This window comes from Calonectris borealis, chromosome 22 (assembly GCF_964195595.1).
Source record: "Calonectris borealis chromosome 22, bCalBor7.hap1.2, whole genome shotgun sequence".
NCBI lineage: Eukaryota > Metazoa > Chordata > Aves > Procellariiformes > Procellariidae > Calonectris > Calonectris borealis.
In genome coordinates, this window is record NC_134333.1 from 9,397,819 (window position 1) to 9,417,969 (window position 20,151).

The following is a 20,151-nucleotide window of genomic DNA, read 5'->3' on the forward strand; positions in this document are numbered from 1 at the left end:
CGTCGCGGCGCGGGCGCGGAGGGGGAGAGGACCCGTAGCAGCTGTCGGCCTAATTCGGCTAACGCGCTGCTCGTGGGCGGCTTAGAAAAACAGATTAGGCGCCTGCGACAGGCACTGATTCCTGACATACGCTCGGGGTCTGCGTCTTTATCGCCCGCGCCCGGCGAGGAGGGATGAGGATGGGGAGGATGGGGAGGAAGGGGTGAGGGGGGGGAGGGGGGTGATGGGGATGAAGGGGGTGAGGGGGGTGATGAGGATGATGGGGAGGTTGGTGATGACAGGGATGAAGGGGATGAAGAGGGTGATGGGGGTGATGGGAGTGATGAGGATGATGGGGATGAAGGGGGTGATGGGGATGAAGGGGGTGAGGGGGGTGAAGGGGGTGAGGGGGGTGATGGGGATGATGGGGAGGATGGTGATGACAGGGATGATGGGGATGAAGGGGGTGATGGGGGTGAAGGGGGTGATGGGGGTGATGAGGATGATGGGGATGAAGGGGGTGAGGGGTGTGAAGGGGGTGATGGGGGTGATGAGGATGATGGAGATGAAGGGGGTGATGGGGATGAAGGGGGTGAGGGGGGTGATGGGGGTGATGGGGATGAAGGGGGTAATGGGGGTGATGAGGATGATGGGGATGAAGGGGATGAAGAGGGTGATGGGGGCATTGAGTAGATCCCCCCCCCCCCAAGAGCCCACTGCCCCCCCCAGCTCCACCCATCCCTGCCACACCCTGGTAAGTCCTGCCCATGGTGCCACGCCCAGCTTGGCCCCACCCACATCGGGGGGGTGCAGCCCTGTGTGAGCGCACAGCACACACACGAGTGTGCACACGCACACACGCGCACACGCACACACGCGCACACGCACACACGCACACGCGCGCACAGGCACCACCCCCCCCACGTGCCCACCGTGGAAAGGTCCCGCCCCGTGTCAGTGGGCACACCCCGGGCACACCCTGGGCACACCCAGGGGTAGACGGTGTCACCCAAAGGGGGGGCACACAGGGATCATAGGTCACCCAGAGGGGCTCCAGCTCACCCAACGGGTGTCACATGGGGGGTCCAGGTCACAGAGGGGGTTCTAGGTCCCACAAGAGGGGTGTCACCCAAGGGGGGCTTCCTGGGTCACCCAGGGGTGGGGGCCAGATCACCCAACCGGGTGGGCTGGGTCCAGGCTACACCGTGACACCACGGGGCGTGGAGCCTCACGCAGGGGGGACACGGTGCCCGGGGGGAGGGATGAGGGGTGGATGGACGGACGGAAGGAAGGTGGATGGACGGATGGACGGATGGACGGGTGGGTGGGTGGGTGGGTGATGGATGGACAGGCGGACGGATGGGCAGGCAGGTAGACGGACAGGGAGATGAGCATGTGGATGGGAGGATGGATGGACAGAGAGATGCATGGGTGGATGGATGATGGATGGATGGATGGACGGACGGACGGACAGATGGATGGATGGATGGATGATGGATGGACAGATGGATGGACGGATGGATGACGGATGGATGGATGGACGGACGGATGGATGGGTGGATGGATGGATGGATGACGGATGGATGATGGATGGATGGACAGAGGGACAAGCAGGCGGGTGGCTGGACAGACAGACGGATGCGTGGGTGGGTGGATGCAGAAGCAGACACACGGATGGGCGGGCGGACGGACAGGTGCCGTGCAGGAGGGCGGACAGACAGAAGGATGGCTGGGTGGGCAAGGGGACGGTTGGACAGACAGACACACAGGTGGGCGGACGGACAGACGGACGTGTGGGCGGGGATGGCTTTCCTTGGCCAGGAGCCATCAGGAGGGGCCGGTGGGGGGACCCATGTCCTCTGCTCTTGGGGGGGACAGGCCCCACTGTGGCCCCTCTGCGGGCACCCACCGACCCCAGTCCCACTGGGGACCCCCTGGGGGACACGGGGCCGTGTGACGGGGACAGGGACAATGGTGGTGGGTCCCCTGGGACACCGACGTCCCCAGCAGCAGGTGACCCATCATGGGGTGGCCACCGGGGACCACCCTGGTCCCAGGAATGGGGACAGACTTCAGCCAATCCCTGTCCAGCACTCATGCCTCCAGCCAATCCCCTGCCAAGGGCTTGCGCTGCTAACCAATCGCAGCCTTCCCTGCCCCTGGCCCCGCCCACCCTGGGTATATAAGCCCCCGGGTCCTTCCCCACCGCGATGTGTGTCCCCCCCTCCCCGCGGTGGTGGATGGAGGGGGGCAGGATCCAGCCCTGCCTGGCCGGGGGGTGGGGGTGCCCCCAGCACCCGCAGCTGTGCCCGGGGGTCCCTGCGCGGGGGGACACAGCCCTGCGGGGGCACCGGGCTCCCGGAGCATCGCGGTGGCAGCGGATGGGTCACCAGCGTTTGCAGGGGGGGGGACACCCTGCCTTCGCTCATGGCTGTGAGGTGCCACCAGCCCCTCTGGTCGCCCTGGGGACCTGCCTGTCCCAATGACCGTGCAGGCAGGCAAAAGCTGAGCCCTTCCCCATGGAGCAATGGGGAAACTGAGGCACGGGTCACCTGGGGCCGCTGCAGGGCCACGAGCAAAGCCACCCCTCGTCACGGTCCCCCAGGACCTCCCCATTGTCCCCACGGGGCGCTCACCCCCAGCTGTGCCTGGAAACAATCCCCCAGCGATGCACAAAATGGGGGAGACCCATGGGGAGGGGGGGGCCGGACCCCGCAGCACGGGGGGGCCGCGGGGCGAAGGTCAGGTGAAGGGCGCCGGCGGCACGCGAAGGGGCGGGAGCTGATGCGGCGCGCCGTGCCAGCTGTATCCAGAGAAAGGCAAATAATTCAGCGGCACCAACCGGAGAGGAACCAGCCCGCCGAGCCACGTGCCAAAATACCAGCAGTAAAGTAGTTAAATGAATCCAGCGCGGGAGCGCGGAGCCTGCGAGAGCCGGCTTGGGCCCCCATCCAAAGGAGTTAATGTCCCACAGTATGATCGATTAGTTGTCAGATGTGATTTCAAACCAATACAAGATGAATGGCATCATTTTCCTTCTCTCATTTTAGGCAGAATTAAGAAGCCATTAGCTAACACAAATTTTTGGCAACTTTAATAAAAAAGCTCCAATATACATTTGTAGTAAACGTTCCCCAAGGTAACTGCGAGGATGCAAATGACCTCCCGCGTCCTGCCCGGCTCCGCGTCCGCTGTGCTGCCGGTGCCGGTGCCGGTGCCAACTGTGCCCACCGGCTCCGGCACCGAGAGGAGACGCCGACGGAGGATTTTCTTCCCGCCGGAGCAAAGCAGCGGGGTGCCCTGTCCGGCCTACGGCGCTGAGCCCCGGCGCCGGCAAAGGTCTGGCATCACACGTGTGATGAGCTGGGAGGTCTCGGCTGCGGGCAGGCGGCGGGGGGCTTCGTGCCGGGGCGGGCAGCGCCAGGCAGGGGCGGCCGCGCGGGGACTAGTCAAGGACAAACCGCGCACAAGCTGCTCCTGCCCGCGTGCCCGCAGGCGCGGGGCCGGCGTGCCAGCCCAGCCGTGGCCATTACGGCTGCGCGCGCCAGCTGCGGCCGCCCGATCCCCCCCGTCCCCGGGGAGGCCGCAGGGGGGGCCTGGGCACCGTGCCACCACCCGGGCACCGGGGCAGAGCCACGGCTCCCGGCAGTGCCCGGCAAGGGGTGACGGGGTCGGACAGGGTGATGGGGAGGGCGGCTTTGGGGGCCGGTGGCCGAGGGCCGAGCCCAGCCCCGAGGGACCCCCCCGGGACCCCCCAGGCTCTGGGGTAACCCAGGGCAGCCCCAGGGCTGCGGCCAGCCCCGGCACAGCTGCCGGCAGGGGACGAGCTGGAGGGCAGAGACGGGCCGCGGCCGCCCCCCCGCCCAGCTTTCGCTGCCGGATCGCGGGATTTAGGCACCAAATGGTTGAATTAGGATTATTATCACAGCTGCTGTAAATGTAATTAGTTTTGCTCGGAACTTGTTTGCTTTGCCGGGATTACGGCACAATCCAGCCGATCCGCCCCGCGCTAACTTGAGAAAGGCTTTAATTACTCTAATAGAGCGGATGCCGGGTTAATGTGATGATTCCAAAGGTGTGTTTTTCAATTACATTTAACAAAAAGATTTATAGTCAGGTAAAATTTAATTAGGAGCGTGCAGGAGGGCCGGGCCAGCCGGGACGCTGCTCACCGCCGGCGGCCGTCGGGCCGGGACCTCGGCTCGGGCCCCGGCGCTGCTACCGTGCCCTACGCACCGACGGGGTCTGTCCGGGCACGGCGGTTGTCTGTCCTGCTGGGTGGGTGGATGGATGGATGGATCCCATCGGCCCCATCCTGGGGGGAGGTGGATGGAGGGGAGGTCCTGGCTGCGCTGGGGTGATGCAAAGCCACCCGCACACTGTCCCCATCCCCTGCCCGTGTCCCCTCCAGCCCCACAGCCCCAGGTGGACGTTTTGGGGGCGTTGGATCCCCCCCGTCCCACCGCCACACACGGGAGGCATTGCCCGGCGCTGCCGTCTCAGGGCCGTCGGGATCCACTCGAAGCAGATGGGATCCAGCTGCGAGCAGCAGCACGAGGACCAGGCTGGCGGGGGGAGCGGGGCCGGGGCCCGGGGGCCGCGGGAGGGGGCCGGGTGCTCCCACCGCCCGGCACAGACCTCCGGCGAGCCCGGCAGAGCCAGAGCTGCCAAGAGAAATGGGCAGATTATGGGATGAACGCAGGCCAAGGCAGGGCTGGGATGCAGCCGCCGTAAATCAGCTTTTAAGTAGCAACAAAATGGACATTTCCCATATGAAATGAGCCACCGCCTGCCACGGAGAGGGGGGAGAAGGGAGCCCAGCCGGGGTGCGGGCCCCCACGCACCGGGGTGGGGATGGGCAGGGTGGTACCCCCAGCTGGGGGCTCTGGAGGGGCTACAGGGATGGGGCTGGAGCCCAGGAATGGGGGGGAAAGGGAAGGGAAGGGAAGGGAAGGGAAGGGAAGGGAAGGGAAGGGAAGGGAAGGGAAGGGAAGGGAAGGGAAGGGAAGGGAAGGGAAGGGAAGGGAAGGGAAGGGAAGGGAAGGGAAGGGAAGGGGCCCGGCTGCCGCGGGGTGCTCAGGTGGGCACCACCTGCTCTCCGGAGCTCCCGGCCAGGGCTGGCCCTGCGTCTGCTGGATCCGGCCCCCCGCTGCCCCTGCTTGGGTTTTGCCCCTTTTCTTCCCCTGGGCCCAGGAGGGCTGGGGGGCAGGTTCCCCCCTTTCTGCAGGTCGGATCTCTGGGCTGCTCAGCCCCGGCTGCCCAGGTGCCCCCAGCCCTGGGTGACCCCTTCCCTTGGGTAGCACCTGTCCCCCCATTGCTGTCCCCCCTCCCAGCCCATCCATGCAGCCCCCCCAGCACTGGCCGTGCCTCACCGGGGCACAGGGGGTCTCTCCTCACCCCCCTGATATCTCCCACTGCCACTGTTCCCCCCCATGTCCCGGCTGGGGATGGGAGACAGGGCTTGGGGCTCGGCCCCACGCTGGCGGTGGGGCAGGGTGTAAATGGGGGGGGGACCCGACGCCAACGGGGGCCGGGGGGTCCGGGACCCCCTATATTGGGGCTGGTGGAGACACGACGAGGCCATGTACAGCTGGTGGGGACACTGCCCGGGGGCGCGCACACCCCCCTACGCCGCGGGGGGGGGGAGCAGCCGCCCTCCCTGCCCAGCCGGGCCAAGCACCCCCTCGCCCCGCAGCCACCGGGGCCGGGCCGGGCCGGGCCGTGCCCTGCGGCTGGGGGGGGGGGCCGGGCCGGGGGCCCCGGGCTGGGCTGCAGGCGGTGCCGCATTCCGGAGTACCAGCATTTGCCGGCGGCCGGTGCCAGCAGGCGTTGGCAGGTTTGGAGCTTCGCAGCGATTCCAGGCACAGATGTCCTTGTTTTAACTCCTCTGCGATGGAGCCTGGCAGGCCGGGCGGGGGAGGGGGCGGCTCGGCAGCCCCCGGTGCGGCGGGGACCGTTGCCAGCCCGGCCCGCCCCGATCACGGCTCCGGGTACCGCGGGGACCCCCCCGCCCCCCTCCCCGGGCGGCGCCCCGGTCTCCCCATCGCACAAAACCGGGGGCAGCCCCCCCCTTCCCCGGTCCGTCCCCCCCCGGACCTCCAGGCAGCCCCCGGCCCCCGGAGTGGGGCCGCCCGGCCCGGCGGCGGCAGCGGGGCCGCCTCCGCAGCGCGGCGAGCGCCCAGCGCCGGGAGCCTCCGTTTTTTTATGGTATCTGCAATTTTGGCAGAAATCTGTCTTTAATTTAGCTGTCCATATAAAAATCCGCACTGTATAATAATGAACAGATGCCATGAAATTTAAACTGAAGCAATGACTCCTCCTCCCCCCCCCGGCTGGCACTCGCCGGTGGCAGCGGCGACCCGGAGCTGGCGCTCGCCCCGCGCCCCCGCCGCGCTCCGCCGGGCCGGGAGAGGGGCCGGGCCGGGTCGGGCCGGGGGCACCGGGGGCAGCGGGGCGGGGGGGTAGGGAGAAACCCACCCCCCCATCTCATCCTGCCTGGAAAGAGGGGGGATGAGCCCAGGCGAGCCGCGACCGCGGGGTCCTCCCGGTGCTGGCCCCGCTCCGGTCCCCCCGGCCGAGCCGTGCGGGGTCCCCGGTAATACCCTCCCCTCCCCAAGATGACTTTGATCCCACGATCACGCAAAACCCTCGCAGAGCCCGGCTCCCTCTTCCCTCCTCGGGATCCGCCGGCCGCCACCGCTGAGCACCGGGGCCGCGGTGCGGGCCGACTGGGCACCGGGGCCGGGCACCGAAGCCTTGTACCGGGGCCAAGCACCGCGGCCGTGCACCGGAGCTCTGCACGGGGCCGCGCACCGGAGCTTTGCACCGGAGCCTTCTACCGGAGCCGTGCACCGCGGCCGTGCTTCGGGGCTTCGCAACGAAGCTGTGCACCGGGACCGTGCACCAAAACCTTCCACTGGAGCTTTGCACCGGAGGTTTTCTCCGGAGCTTTGCACCGGAGCCGTGCACCGAGTGCGGGGCCGCATTGCGGGGCCGGTCCGTGCCGGAGCAGCCGGGGGGTTCCCGCATCCCCTCGCTTCGGCGGGGCCGGGCGGGCGCCGGCGAAACAAAAATCCCGGGAATTGAACGTAAACCGCAGCCCCGGCCCCGGGGCCGGCACCCCCCGGCACAGCCAGCCCCCGGGCCCTTCCCGGGAGCAGATGTCGGCGGCCCCCCCGCAGCCCCCGGCCCCCCGCGCCCCCCTCCCCTCCGCCGGGGCATCCGCCCTTCGCCGCCGCATCTCCGGGCCGCGGCCCCGGTGCCGCCGGTTGCGGGTGACTGCCGAAGGGCCGCGCATCGCCCCCGCCGGCCCCACGGAGCCCCCGCCCGGCCCCCCACCCCACCCCCGGCGCGGCCCCGGGGCTTTTTCCCCGGAGAAACGAGGCCCTTCCCGGGCCGGAGCCGTCGGAAGAGGCTTCGCTCCTCTGCGGGGAGCGGCGAGCGGCGGGGCCCGGCCCGGCCGGGGGGTCTCGGGGGGACCTCGGGGGTCCCGCTCCCCCGCCCGGTCCCAGTTCCTCGCCGCCCCCTTTCCCGGGCCGGGCCCGGCACGTCGGGGCCGCGCTGGAGCCGTTCCCCGATTCCAGCCCCGGGCCCGGCCGGGCTTGGGGCGCGTCCCGGCCCGAGCCCAAACCTGCCCAGATTTTCCCCAAACGCCGCGGGGCTGTGGGGCGCGGGTCCCCCCGGCCTCTCCCGGGAAGGACCCGGGGGCTCCGTCCCCGCAGCCCCGGTGCTGCCCCGGCGCATACCGCCTCCTGCGGTGAACCGGCCGCCCGCGATCCCCGGGGCCGTGGGCAGCGGCACCGCGCGTCCGGGAGCCCGGTCCTCGTCTCTGTCCGGAGCCCGGGGCCGTCGGGTGGTGATGAACCCCGGTGGCGGGAACGGTAAATAAACCGACGCCCGTTCGCCTGGGGAGGCGGCGGGGCCCGGGCGCCCGTTCAGCACCGCCGCGGCGGACAGCTCCGCACCGGGCACCGGGCAGCGGGTACCGGCACTGGGCACCGCGCCGGGGCTCCCGGGGCTCCAACGGGCACCGGCACCGGGAACCGGCACCGGGCACCGAGCCGGGAGCCCACCGGGTACCGGGGCCGCTACGGACGAACCCGGCCGTGGCCACCGCCACCGGGCACCCTCGCCGAGGCCACCGGCACGGGGGGCCGGTGCCAGCTCTGGGCACCAGTCTCCCGGGGGACCCGAGCGGTGTCACCGTCACGCCTCGCGCGTGACGGCGAGGCCGGTACCGAGCCGGGCCGGCGCTCCGGATCCCGGTGCCTTTATTGGCGGGGGGGGGGACACCGCCTCCCCGGTCCCGGGGGGGACACCCGTGGGGCTGAGCCGCGTTATATCAGCGCCGCCCCACCGCGGGCCGCGCACTCGGGCGGCGAGAGCGGCGGAGGCACCGGCACCGCCGAGAGGTACCGGGGGCGGCCCCGGCAGCGGCGGCGGGCGCGGGGCGGGGGTCGGGCCGGTGCCCCCGGTGCCCCGGGGCGGAAGGAAAGCGGCGAAAGCGGCGGAGTCAACATTGAATATTTATTAATCGCCGTCGAAGGACGCTCGGTAATTACAGGTTCGCCGCGAATCGCACCGGCGGCGGCTCGTCACGGTCGACGAGTCCTGGCGGGGCCGCCCCGGCGGGGACCGGGCTGCGAGCGTCCAGCGGGGCCGGGGGGGGCCCCGGGGGAGGGGGGGCCGGTGCATGCAGTGTCGCCGGGCCCCCCGGCCCCGCGCCCCCGCGCTCCGCCGCCGCCAAGCAGTGTCCGGGGAGCGGGGAGCGGGGAGCGGGGAGCGGGGAGCGGCTCCCGGCGCGGGGGGGCTCTTGCATATCGTTGGCCATAAATATTTATTAATCGAAATGAAACGGAACAGAAACACGAAAGCACTTCTGGTGTCGGACAGGCGGGTCCCCTTTGCTACAACGGTTTGTGGGTTTTTTTCTTTTTCTTTTTTTGTTTTTTCCCGGTTTTTTTTTTTTGCAAAACTTTTTTTTTTTTCTTTTTTTCGTTTTGAAAACATTTCTCAGAAATCCTCCTCCTCCTCCTCCTCCCTGGTCTTTAAAAATGCTGGTTTCTCGAAGGTGGTGCGGGCAGGTTCCAAAAAAAAAAAAAAAAAAAAAGAAGAGAAAAAAAAGAAAAAAAAAGAGCGTTATCTCGGCTTTACGGCGTCTCCCGACCGGAGGAATGCGGCAAACCGGGGCGGAGACCCACGGGCCGGGCCCGGGCGCCGCGGGGGGGGCGCAGCCCCGCCAGCCCCCACGGAGCCCTGCTTGCATAGCTGCGGGCTGCCCTGCCGCGCCCGGCCCCGGCTCCGCCAGCTCGGGAAAACCGGGGCGGCTCCGCGGGGTTGGGGGTGATTTTTTTTTTTTTGTAATTATTTTTTTCCCTTTTTTTGGATTTTTTTTGTTTTGTTGTTTTTTTTTTTTTCCGTTTCAAGTTTTTAAAACAGGTAAAAAACGTCCTGACACACGCGCTGCGAGAGGAGCTCCCGGGGCCGGGAGCGGGGCCGGGGCCCCCCCAAAGCAAAGTGCATCTCTGAGCGTCCGCCGGGCCGGGCCTGCTTGCATAGATAGAAATGTGGGTTCCTCCCTTCGCCTCTTTATTGCTTCGGAAAGTTTCGCTCCGCGCCGCAGCGCGGGCTCCTCTCGCTCCCACGGGCCGGGGCAGCGGGTGTCCAATGCCGGGGGGGTGCGGGGGGGATGTGGGGGGGTCACGGCGGCGGAGGGGAGAAACGGCCCAAAACGGGGGGGGAGGGGGAGAGGGGAGGGAAGGGAGGGGGGGGAAACACCAAAAAATTAAATTAAAACGAATTAAAAAGGAAACGAGGCGGCTCGATCCAGCGGGCCGGGCCGGGCCGGGCTCCGGGGGCGGCTCCGCCGGGCGCTGTCGCCGCTGGCCGGGGGGGCCGGGGCCGCGCTGGGCGCCTCCCCCCGCGGGGGAAAATAATAATAATAATAATAATAATAATAATAATAATAATAATAATAATAATAATAATAATAACTAAATAATAAATAATAAATAATAAATAATAAATAATAAATAATAACAATAATTTAAGGAAAAGGGGAAATCCTCCCAAAAAAGCACTTTGTCCCCACGGGGCGCGGGGACCCGCCGCCGGGGCCGGGTCCCCATATTGCACCAAAGCCCACGGCGGAGCCCCGGGGGCCGGTCCGCGGGGCCGCCGCGGGTGGGGGGGGGGGGCGTGTGTGTGTGTATGTGTCCCGCCTCGGGGCCGGGGCGGCCGGGCGGGGAGGGGGCTCGGGGCCGGGGAGGAGGAGGGGGGGGTCAGTTGTGGAAGAAGGCGTTGAGCTCCTCGTACATGGGGCCCCGCTCGTGCGGGAGGTGCATGTCGTAGGGGAAGATGTTCTCGGAGTGGACCCCCCCGCGCATCCCCGCCGAACCGAAGACCAGGTTGTGGCCGGCGGGCCGGGAGCCGGGCAGCGCCGAGTAGTGCATAGAGTAGTGATAGCTTTTCTCGTGGTCGGGGGAAGAAGAGTCCTGCTTGAGGGAGAAGTTGCCGTTGATGCAGAGCGGGGGGCTGAGCCCACCGTCGTACTCCGAGCTGTTGTAGTCGGGGGACGCGTTGCCGTAGAGGCTCTCGTAGGCGGAGGCGCAGTAGCTGTGTGTCCTCAGCCCGTGGGAACCGGGACCGGCGGCGGGCGGGCACTGCGCCGCGGCCAGCCGCGAGCAGGGGTAGGGGTAGGGGTGCACGGCGAAGGAGGCGTTGGGGCCGTGGAAACGGCCACCCTCCTGCCCCTGCTCCGTTAGGAAATTGCGGGAATTGAGCTGCAGGCAGCCGGCCACCAGGTTGGTGGTGGGTTGCGACAGCCCCTTGCACAGAGTCTGCACGTAGGAAACCAGGTCGGGCCGTTTGCCCGAGCGCAGGATCTCGGAGAGAGCCCAGATGTAGTTCTTGGCCAAGCGAAGGGTCTCGATTTTAGAGAGCTTTTGGGTTTTGGAGTAGCAGGGAACCACCTTCCGCAGGTTGTCCAGGGCCGCGTTCAGGTCGTGCATGCGGTTGCGCTCCCGGGCGTTCGCCTTCTGCCGCCGCAGCTTGGAGCGTTCCAGCCGCGCCTTGGTCATCTTGCGCTTCTTGGGGCCGCGCTTCTTGGGCCGCTCGCCCTCCGCCTCCTCCAAGCCTTCCTCCTCCTCCTCCTCCTCCTCCTCGTCCCCGCCTAGCTCCCCTTCCTCCTTGCTCTCCCCCAGCGAACCCTCGGGCGGCTCCTCGGGGAGGGCGCAGCCCTTCCCCGCCCGCTCCTCCTTCTCGCTGCGGGCATCCTCCTCGCACTCCTCGGCCCAACCGGCGAATTTCGGTACTTCGGGGACCAGGCTGGGCTCGCTGAAAAGTCGCGTCAACATGGTGGCTGCAGCGGGGGGCAAAGAGCCAGGCGTTACCGGCGGCCCCGCCGCCCCCCCCGCCGCTCCCCCCCCTCCCCCCGCCCCGGCCGCGCTCCCCGGGAGCGGCTCCGCGGCGCCGGGGCCGGCGAAAACGAATTGGGCGCGGGGCCGCCCGCCGCCGCCGCCCGCCCCGGCCGCCCGACCCCGGGGGCACCGGGGCTCCCTCGGGGCGCGGCGACGCCCCCCCCCCGACGCCCCCCCCCGAGGCTCCCACGGCCGCCGCCCGCTCCCCCTCTCCTGCGCCCGCCGCTGCGGCCCCCCCCGCGCCCCCCGCCCGGCCGGTGCCCCCCCCGGTGCCCCGCGGGCTGGGCCCGGTGCCGCCAGCCCCTCTTTGACGCCTCCAACTTTTCCCCGCCGCGGGCGCGGGGCGGCTCCGGCCGCGGCTGCGCCACCGCCGTCCCGGGGCCGGAGCGCCGAGGCGCGGCTGCCGCCCCCCCGCCCCGTACCCCTCCGGCCCGGTCAGCCCCGCCCGGGGCCCCCCCGCCCCGGGGCTGCCCCCGGCCGCCGGAGCGCGGCCCGTAAAATGCGGCGGCATGAAACGGCGGCGCGGCGGGGGGCGGCGGGGGGCGACGGGGGGCGGCGGGAGGCGGCCGCGGCCGGGGCCCCCCCCGGGGGAGAGCAGGGGTCGCGGGCGGCGGCGCTGCTGGGGTCGCCCCCGGCGCCGGGCGGGGCGGCGGGGCGGGGGCCGGGGGCGCCGTGGGGGAGCGGGGAGGCGGCTCCGCCGGGTCGGGGCCCCCGGAGGCGGCGGCGCGGCGGCTCCGCGCCGATTTCGTTGATGCCGCTCGGCTGCCGCTGCCCGCTCCGTCCCGCCGGGACCGCGCTGCCCCGGGCGCGCCCAGCCGCGGGGGGGGCCGGGGGGCACGAAGCCCCAGCAGACCCCCCGGGGGGGGGCTCCGGGGATGGGGGGGAAAACCCCATCGGCGGGGCCGGCGGGGAGCGGGAGAACCGAGGGCCGGGGGAGAACGAAAGACGGGGGAAAAAAGGGCGAGACGTGGCGGAGAAACAAAATCAACATGGAAGTTGCCTTTTCTCCATTCAAGTTTCCTCCGCTGCCCTCCCAGCCCTCCACTTCTTACATAACTCACCTTCGGGCGGACCGGAGGAATTCTTATTTCATTGTTCCCAGCATCTTCTGGGACCGGGACGCGGCTCCTTGAGGTGCTCCAGCCTCCTGCAGTCCTCTATCCAAAAGGAGGCGAGAGTGGCATCTCTACCCAGCAAAGGGGGTACCAGCTCTGCTGCCAGTGCCATATGGTTGGCACGTCATGCGCGAGAGCTATCACATGAGAGCTAATGATTGACATGCGCTTGCATTCAGGGAGATTTGTCTCTCTGGGGAAGGAGGACTCGCCATCTGTCACTCTGTACTCAAAAAAAAAAAAAAAAAAAAAACCTCTTCCAAATCTACAGCTCTGCCTACACGCCGCAAAATGGGACCCGGGCGAGATGCAGGCGATGGCGGGGCCGGGCTGAACAATGGAGCCGGCGGCAGGGCGGCGGGGGAGACCGGCCATCCCGGCCTGGCCGAGCGTGTTGGGGGCGGCTGGCGGGCACCGGTGCGAGGGGGAGACGTGGCGGGGACCCTCGCTGGGAGCTGGCATCTGCGGCTCGCCGCAAAAATACCGCGGCGGCTCACCCAGGTCCGTCCCCACCCTCAGCCACCAGCCGAGCGGGGATGGCTGCGGTGCTGAGGGCCTGGCGCGGGCTGGGGGCTGCAGCCGGGCAGGGCCTGGGAGAGGCGGTGGTGGTGGCGATGCCCAGTTCGGCCGCACCGGCGCGGGCAGGGGGCTGCAGGTGCGGGCGTGGGCAGGGCTGGTGGCTGTGGGGCTATGGGTCCCCATGTGGGTGGCACATGGCCCCTCTGGCTGCCCACCGCCCCATGGCCCCCACTGGCACCCCCTCAGCCGCACGGCCGCACCAGCCCCGCAGCGCAGCCCGGCGCGCACAGACGCAGCCAGCCTTCGGCACACTCCTACGTGCACAAACACACGCACCCGCACACTTGCACACACACGCACACGCACACTTGCGCACACACGCACCCGCACACTTGCACACACACGCACCCGCACGCCCTCCCCGATGCACAGGGGGTCCAAGGCCCCCGCGGATGCGGGTCCCACGGTGGCGATGGCAGAGGCCCGGCCATGCCGTGGCGCAGCCGGTGAGGCCTTTGTTTGCCGGGTGCCTCCTGACCCGCTGCGGCCCCGCACCCCAGCCCAGCAGTGCCCCGTCACCCGCCGGCCTCCAAATCTGTCCCCGCCGCGGTGTGTGTGCACCCAGAAATGGCTGCTGCCGTTTCCCTCGTGCCTGCAAACCGGCAGCGGGCAGCAGCGGGGCTGGGGAGCCCGTAATGGGTGCGTTGTGTCCCTGGGAGCCAGACCCCATCACCCGGTGCTCCCCTCCTGGCTGCAGCCATTGGGACCGAGCCACGGGATGTCCCCATGTCCTGGATCCCTCTGTCCCCGCAAGCCTGGGGGGGGCGGGACCTGCCCGGCTCGAGGGGTGCGGGCAGGGGAAGGGGCAGCGAGTGCAGGGTGCCACACACCCGCATGTGCTGGCTGTGCACCGCAGGCAAGGGTGGCACGGCCATGGCGTGGGCACGGCAGGGACACGGTGGCAGGGGCTGCGCCCACACGCAGACAAAGGGCTGGCCGTGCCCGGCCGCCGGGTCTGTGCCAGCGGCATCGGCGTCGCCCACTCCCCCGGTGCAGGTGCTGGGGCTGGCACGTGACAGAGGGGCCTCCACCGGCGGCAAGCATCCCCCCCGCACGCTCCCGCTGCCGAACCCTCCGACTGTCACTCACGGCTGCGGCCGAGCAGATGGCACCTGGGCTGGAGCCGGCCCGCAGGGAGGCAGGGCCCACCCCAGCCGTGCCCATGCCGTGCCGGGGCACCGATTCCTGGGCAGCCTTCCGGCACATCGCAGCCCTTCCCCGCAGCACCGTTCAGCTCTCTCTGTTGGTGCCATCTTCATTTTGCAGGCGGGTGCCGGGCGGGCATCACCGTGCACCGGGAGCCCACCCTCGCCCGGTGCCCACGGCATGCTGGCGCTGCCCGTTCCTGCCAGCTCTGGGTAAGTCCCCACTCCCTGCCCTCGGTTCTCAGGCCGGGGGACCCCCAGCCCTCGGTGGGTGGCACGGTCCCGCTCCAGCCCGGCTGCAGCCCTGGCGTCGGGGCAGCGAAGCTGCCAGGGCACCGGCTCCTGGCACCGGGCTCGCAGCCTGTGGGGGAGCCACGGGGCACCGGGGCTGCCCGAGGCCGAGGAGATGCCACGGTGTGAGCGGCCGGGCTGGCCCATGCGGGGGGGACAGGGACGGGGAGGGGGGAAGCCGCGAGCCCCTGGCCCGGTGCATCCGTTACAGCCTAATTAGCAGCCGGCGAGCGGCAAGGGTGGGCGCTGGCGTAAGCCTCATCAGCATGCAGAGCGCTTGGAGGGAGAAGAAAGTGGAGACATGAAACAGGGAGAGGAGATGAAAGGGGAGCAGGGAGATGAAAACCCAAACCGCTGCATTGTGCCGGGGCCGGGGTGGGGCCGGGGGCCCCCGGCCGGCCCGTGCCGGGTCATGGCCCGCGGTGTGGGCAGGAAGAGGCATCCCAGGGCCACCCCCGTGCCGCGGCTGGTGATGGCACGGGGCAAAGCAGAGCAGGGGCAGCCCCATCTCTGGGTGCCTTTTTTGGGGGGGGGGCCATCCAGGGTGGTGAGTGGGGCTCCCCTGGGGAAATGGGGCTGCCCTGGGCAGCAGGAGGTCGGGGTGAACCCAGGAGCGGGCCCAGCTGGGGGGAGCAGGGGGGGAGCAGGGGCAGGGCTGGGTGCCGGTGCTTTGGGTGCAGGGGCTGGGTGGGGGGTTTCTCCTGCCCCAGGAGGTTGGGGCTGGGGGAGCTGGGTCTGGCGACCCCGGGGGCTCTGGTCCCCATCCTGCTGCTGGTCCTCGTGTGCAGGGTCCGGCTTTCCCGGCACTGCCACCTCCGGTCCCCGGCCACCCCAGCCAGGTCCCCGGGGCCTCGCTGCCCGGCGGGCGCAGCAGGGTGTTTGCCTGGTGCACGAAGCTCTTTCCTCCTCCAAAATTCATCCCCCGTGTCCCTTCCCCTCCCTCCGCCAGGAAGGCGATGGATGGGGATGGGGACCCTGCCTGGAGCGGCGGCTCCGTCCCAGAGGTGGGTACCAGGGGACACGTGGCATCCAGAGGGACACGGCGGGGGCACGGAAGCGGGTCGGCAGTGGCAAAGCCGGGGGTGGAAGCTGGGTGCTGGGTGGTGCTGGGACCCGGCTGGGAACCAGCTGGGCCTGGGGTGGCTCCGGGGGCCCCGCCTGGGGCGAGTTTGCCGGGGCTCAGCCGGCTGCCGCATCCCCAGCGTGGGGCCGTGCGTGGCACCGCAGCCGGCTGCCTCGGCGAGGCCACGCCGTCCCTCCCCAGCGTGGGCCGGGGGGCACCCGACCTGACCCCCCTCACCAGCGGGGTCCCCGTCCCCCCTCGACGGGGCCGAGGCATCCGGGGCCCGAGCGGAGGAGCCGGCTGCGGCGTCTCCCCGCGCGTGGCGGCGGGGGGAGGCGGGGGCCGCGCTGCCAGATGGAGCCGGCTCCGCGCTGCAATATTTCTGGGAGGTGAAGGCTGGGGAGAGATGGATGCGGTAACGCGCGGCGGAGCCACCGCCGGGGAATGTCAGCCGAGGGGAGGAGAGCGGCAGGAGCGGGAGCCCAGCCCGTCACCAACCCCGCCGCCTTTGGGGACGAAGTGGCCCCAGGCCGGGTCCCCGGAGCAGCTCTCCCTCGTGGGACCCGTCCCTGGGCATCTTCCAGTCACTGGGTGAGCAGGGCCCCGTCTGAGGGTGGGGGTCTCTGGGGGACAGGGACGGGGGTGTGGGTGCCCTGCCCGCCCCCATGTCCCTAAAGGTCCCTGCAATGGGGGCCGCAGGGTCAGGGCTGGGTCGGGGGGCCTGGGAGGAGGAAGCTGGCGGTAGAGGGAAACTGAGGCACGGAGGGAGGAAAGGGGAGGCCCTGACTCAGGCGGGATGGGGGGGGACTTTTGGCGACCCCTCTTTTCTTTTGCTAGAGGAGGACGGGGAGATGCTGTGCCAGCCCCGGGGCTGCGGTGCCGGTGCCAAGCGAAGCCCCCATCACGGCGGGGCGGCTGCTTCACCCACCCTGGCCAGATCCTGCCCCTGGGGCAGCCGGCCCCCCCGCCCGGCCCCCCACCCGCTGCCGCTCGCCGGCCGGGGACTTGCCGAGCGGTTTTTGAGACACACGCTGTTAATTAGGCAAACGACGCCCTGGGAATTGTCCGGTGGGAAACTGCTGGAGCCACGGCTGCGTGCGGGGCTGGGGATGGAGGGTCCCGGGGCAGGAGGACGGGTGGCCCCAGGGGACTTGTCCCCCCCTGCGTCCCCTTCGTCACCCGGCGGTCGCTCGGTTCGCCCCTGCCAGGGTCGGACGCTCTTTGGGGACAGCGGGGGGGCTGGGACAGGGGGACCCCGGCCCGGGATGCAGGGCCGGAGGGGGCTGCCATTGTGCCACCAGCAGAACTGGCTGCTGGTGAGGTAATAAGGCCGCCTTGTTGAGGTCACGACGGGCTATGACATCACAACTACTGGACTGTGATGTCACAAGAGCCCACCAACAGACAGGGGACCCCCTGTGGCCACAGCATCCCCCCCATCGCTGCCCCGGCCGGGTCGGGGGGAGCACAGGGGGCCGGCACGCAGCCCGGCGGTGCCACCGGCGTGGGCACGGCGCGGCGCGGCTGAACGAGCGCTGCTGGCACCGGCCCCCGGCCCCCCCGCGGCAGATGGCGTCCGCTTGGGCCTGTTTCAGGGAGCCGGCGGGGCGCGATGGCGGGGGGGGCGCGGTGTGCGGGGGCGGTGGGGGGCTGCCCGCAGCCACGTCCCCCTCCATCACCCCCCCGCCCCGCTCGCCTGCACCCCTCTGCGCTGATGTCCCCAAAGCGGGGGGAGGTGGCCCTCCCAGAAATGCACCGAACAGCGTCAGGCCTCAGCGGCGCGGGTGGGCACAGGGGCCACGGGCGAGGGGGGACTGGGGTGGCACCAGGGACAAAGGCGAAGGGCCAGATTCGGGGCTGTGGGGCTGGGGGTGCCAGACCCCCATCCTGGGGGGGCCTTGGGCCCCCAGCCCTTGGGGGCTGATCCAGCCCGGTGCTGCTATCGTGGGGCTCGGCTGTCCCTGCCAGCCCCAGGGCACTGGGGGGACCCCCAGTGTCGGGCACTCTGGGGCTCTCGCCCCCATCCCGGGGTGCTCTGGGGCCTCCCATCCCGGGGGATGTCGGGGACCCCCATCCCGCATCCCGGGTGGTTTTGGGGACCCTCAGCCTGGGGAGCAGCGGGGCCCCCATCCCACCACCCCGAGCCATCGAGGGGGGGGCCCGGCAGGGAGTGGATTTGGGGGGGGGGTGTCTCCATGGCGACAGGGTGCCGATGACGACAGTCGCCATGGCGAGGCTGCGTGGCCCGGCCCGTTGCCATGGCGATGCGCCTGGCACGGCGAGTCGCCATGGAGATGGCCGAGGGATGGAGCGGTCCCCATGGCGGGGGCCCAGGGCCAGGCCAGGGCTGGGGGGTCCCCGGGGCCGAGCATCCCCCCCACGCGTGGGGCCTCGCGCCCTCCCGGCGTGGGGCGGCGTGGGGCCGGTGCCGCCGCGTGCCGCCGCGTGCCCGCCGCCGCCGCCGCCGCCGCCCAGGTTCATTTGCACGAGGCTTTTCCACTCCAGTTCACACTACCATCTGACAAGCCCAACTTCTCATTTTCAGAGTAATCACTCCACTGCACTAATTGCACATGCAAATATGCAAATTCGTATTAATTAATTACTATACTAATTAGTTCTGTGGTATTTGCGAGTAATAAATCATTCGGAGGGAGCGGGAAGCTGGAGACCTGGCCCATTTACACTTCGCATAAAATTTTAATAGGCGCTCCGGCTGATCCGGGACAGCCGCGCCGCGCCGCGCTTAAAGGCGCAGAGCTGGCGTGGCACGGCCTGGCCACGCTGCCCGGCTCGGGGGGCACCGGCACCCCCGGCCCTGGCGCGTGGGACGGGGCGCGGGGATGCAGAATAGGGAGGGAAAGGGGAAAAGGAAGCAAAAGGCAATGGGGAGCAGGGATGCGGGCGGCTTGGGGGTGCGGGGCCGGTCCCCGGGGGTGACGCGGTGGTTCTGTGCCCAGTGGCTGCGGTAGCCCTGGCTGTCTCCTCTTGGGGAAACTGAGGCACAGACCGGGGTCCCCCCGGGAGGGGGTGCACGACGCTCCCCACTGCAGCACCCCACACCTGGGGGGTCTCCCCTCGCCCAGGACGTGGTCGCCCCCTCCTGCTGTGGGGAAACCCCCAGGGACGGGGGTGCTGGGGAGGGGTCACCCCACTCTGCAGCCGCTCCTGCTCCTGCCAGCCACCACCGCCACGCCGGCACCGCGACCACGCTGGCACCGCGACCACGCCGGCACCGCGCAGCCGCTCCCCGCCGCCACCTTTGGGGATTTTGCAAGCCTTTAATTGTCGTAAGCACAGATTAATTAAGCAGCGATAAACACAAACCCATGCATTATTGATGAATAAGGGTGAGTTCAGGTTGGTGCAAACGTTGTAATTAAATATAAACCTCAAGCTGCCCATTGTTAACGTACAAATTACATTACTATTGCGACACGTGTCGGGGCGCGCGCGGCCGGGAAGGGGCTCGTGCCCGGGCACTGCGACCCTGCTGCGCCCTCCGGCCCCGCGGAGGAGGAGAGGGGACGGGGGGCTGGGAGGGGACTTTGGGGTGGGCAGGAGTGGGGACCCCACCGCCCGGTCCCCTCGCCGTGGACGTCCCTGGTTTCGCCGCAGCACCGGGGCCAGGGGCCCTTCTGCATCCACGTCCGTCCTGGATCCACGTGCACCGGGGATGCTCCACGCCGGGCCCGGCGGAGGCCAAGGGACGTGGCACCGGCCCCCGGCCCCGTGGGGACAGCGGCTCCCCAAGGAGAGGCGGGGAGTCCCCGCTCGGCGCCTGGCCCTGCCGGGGTGGGGGCACACACAGGCACCCCGCGCACTGCTGTGCACGGACACAGGCACACGCGGGCATGCAGACGCACACACGCTCCTGTGCACACATGCACTGCCCTGGCACACACACACACGCGCGCGCACACACACTGCATGCACATACACGCGTGCACGCACATACACCTCCTTGGTGCGCACACACACGTGCACACACTCCTGTGCGCACACACACGTGCACGCACACACGCATGCACACATGGGTGCACACACCTGCACATGGCACATCCGTGCGTGCATGCACAGGCACACACACGCTCCTGTGCACACACATGCGCAGCCCTGGCACACGCGTGCACACCCAGGCACCCCCCCCAGCCCTGGTTCCCACCGCACCAGCACCCACCCAAACACCCCACCCTGAAGCAGGGCAGCCCCACCCGCAGGGACTTGTGTCCCCACATCCCCGTCCCCCCCTGCACGAGCAGAGCCCCCACCCGGGCACCATCCCCGGCCAGGCCACGCTTGCCCATACGTCCCTCCCTTATGGATTTGCACCTGACAGTCGCCTTGCCGGGACCCCCCTGCGCCGGGCGCCGTGGCCGTGCCACCCTCCCCGCGGGCACCGGGCTCTCCCTGGCCCTCTGGGCAGCCGCATCCCCCGGGGACCCCAGTGACACCCCCACCGGGACAAGTGGCAATGACACCGGGGGGCTGCGGGGAGGGCGGGTGAGCCCGGCTGGCTGCGCGTCCCTGGCTCCCCGCGCACCCCTCGCCCGGGCGGAGGG

At 69.7% G+C, this 20,151-nt stretch overlaps 1 protein-coding gene across 1 annotated transcript; it reads right to left on the reverse strand.

Moving 5' to 3' along the window:
• Positions 1-10,259: 10,259 nt before the first annotated feature.
• NEUROD2 (neuronal differentiation 2) lies at positions 10,260-11,333 on the reverse strand. The gene has a single exon (XM_075171874.1). The coding sequence runs from the start codon at positions 11,331-11,333 to the stop codon at positions 10,260-10,262; it is 1,074 nt and encodes a 357-aa protein (XP_075027975.1).
• Between the last annotated feature and the right edge of the window lie 8,818 nt (positions 11,334-20,151).

What these genes read in the sequence shown, in the direction of transcription:
- NEUROD2 (XM_075171874.1), bottom strand. Translation starts at nt 11,333, where the DNA reads ATGTTGACGCGACTTTTCAGCGAGCCCAGCCTGGTCCCCGAAGTACCG.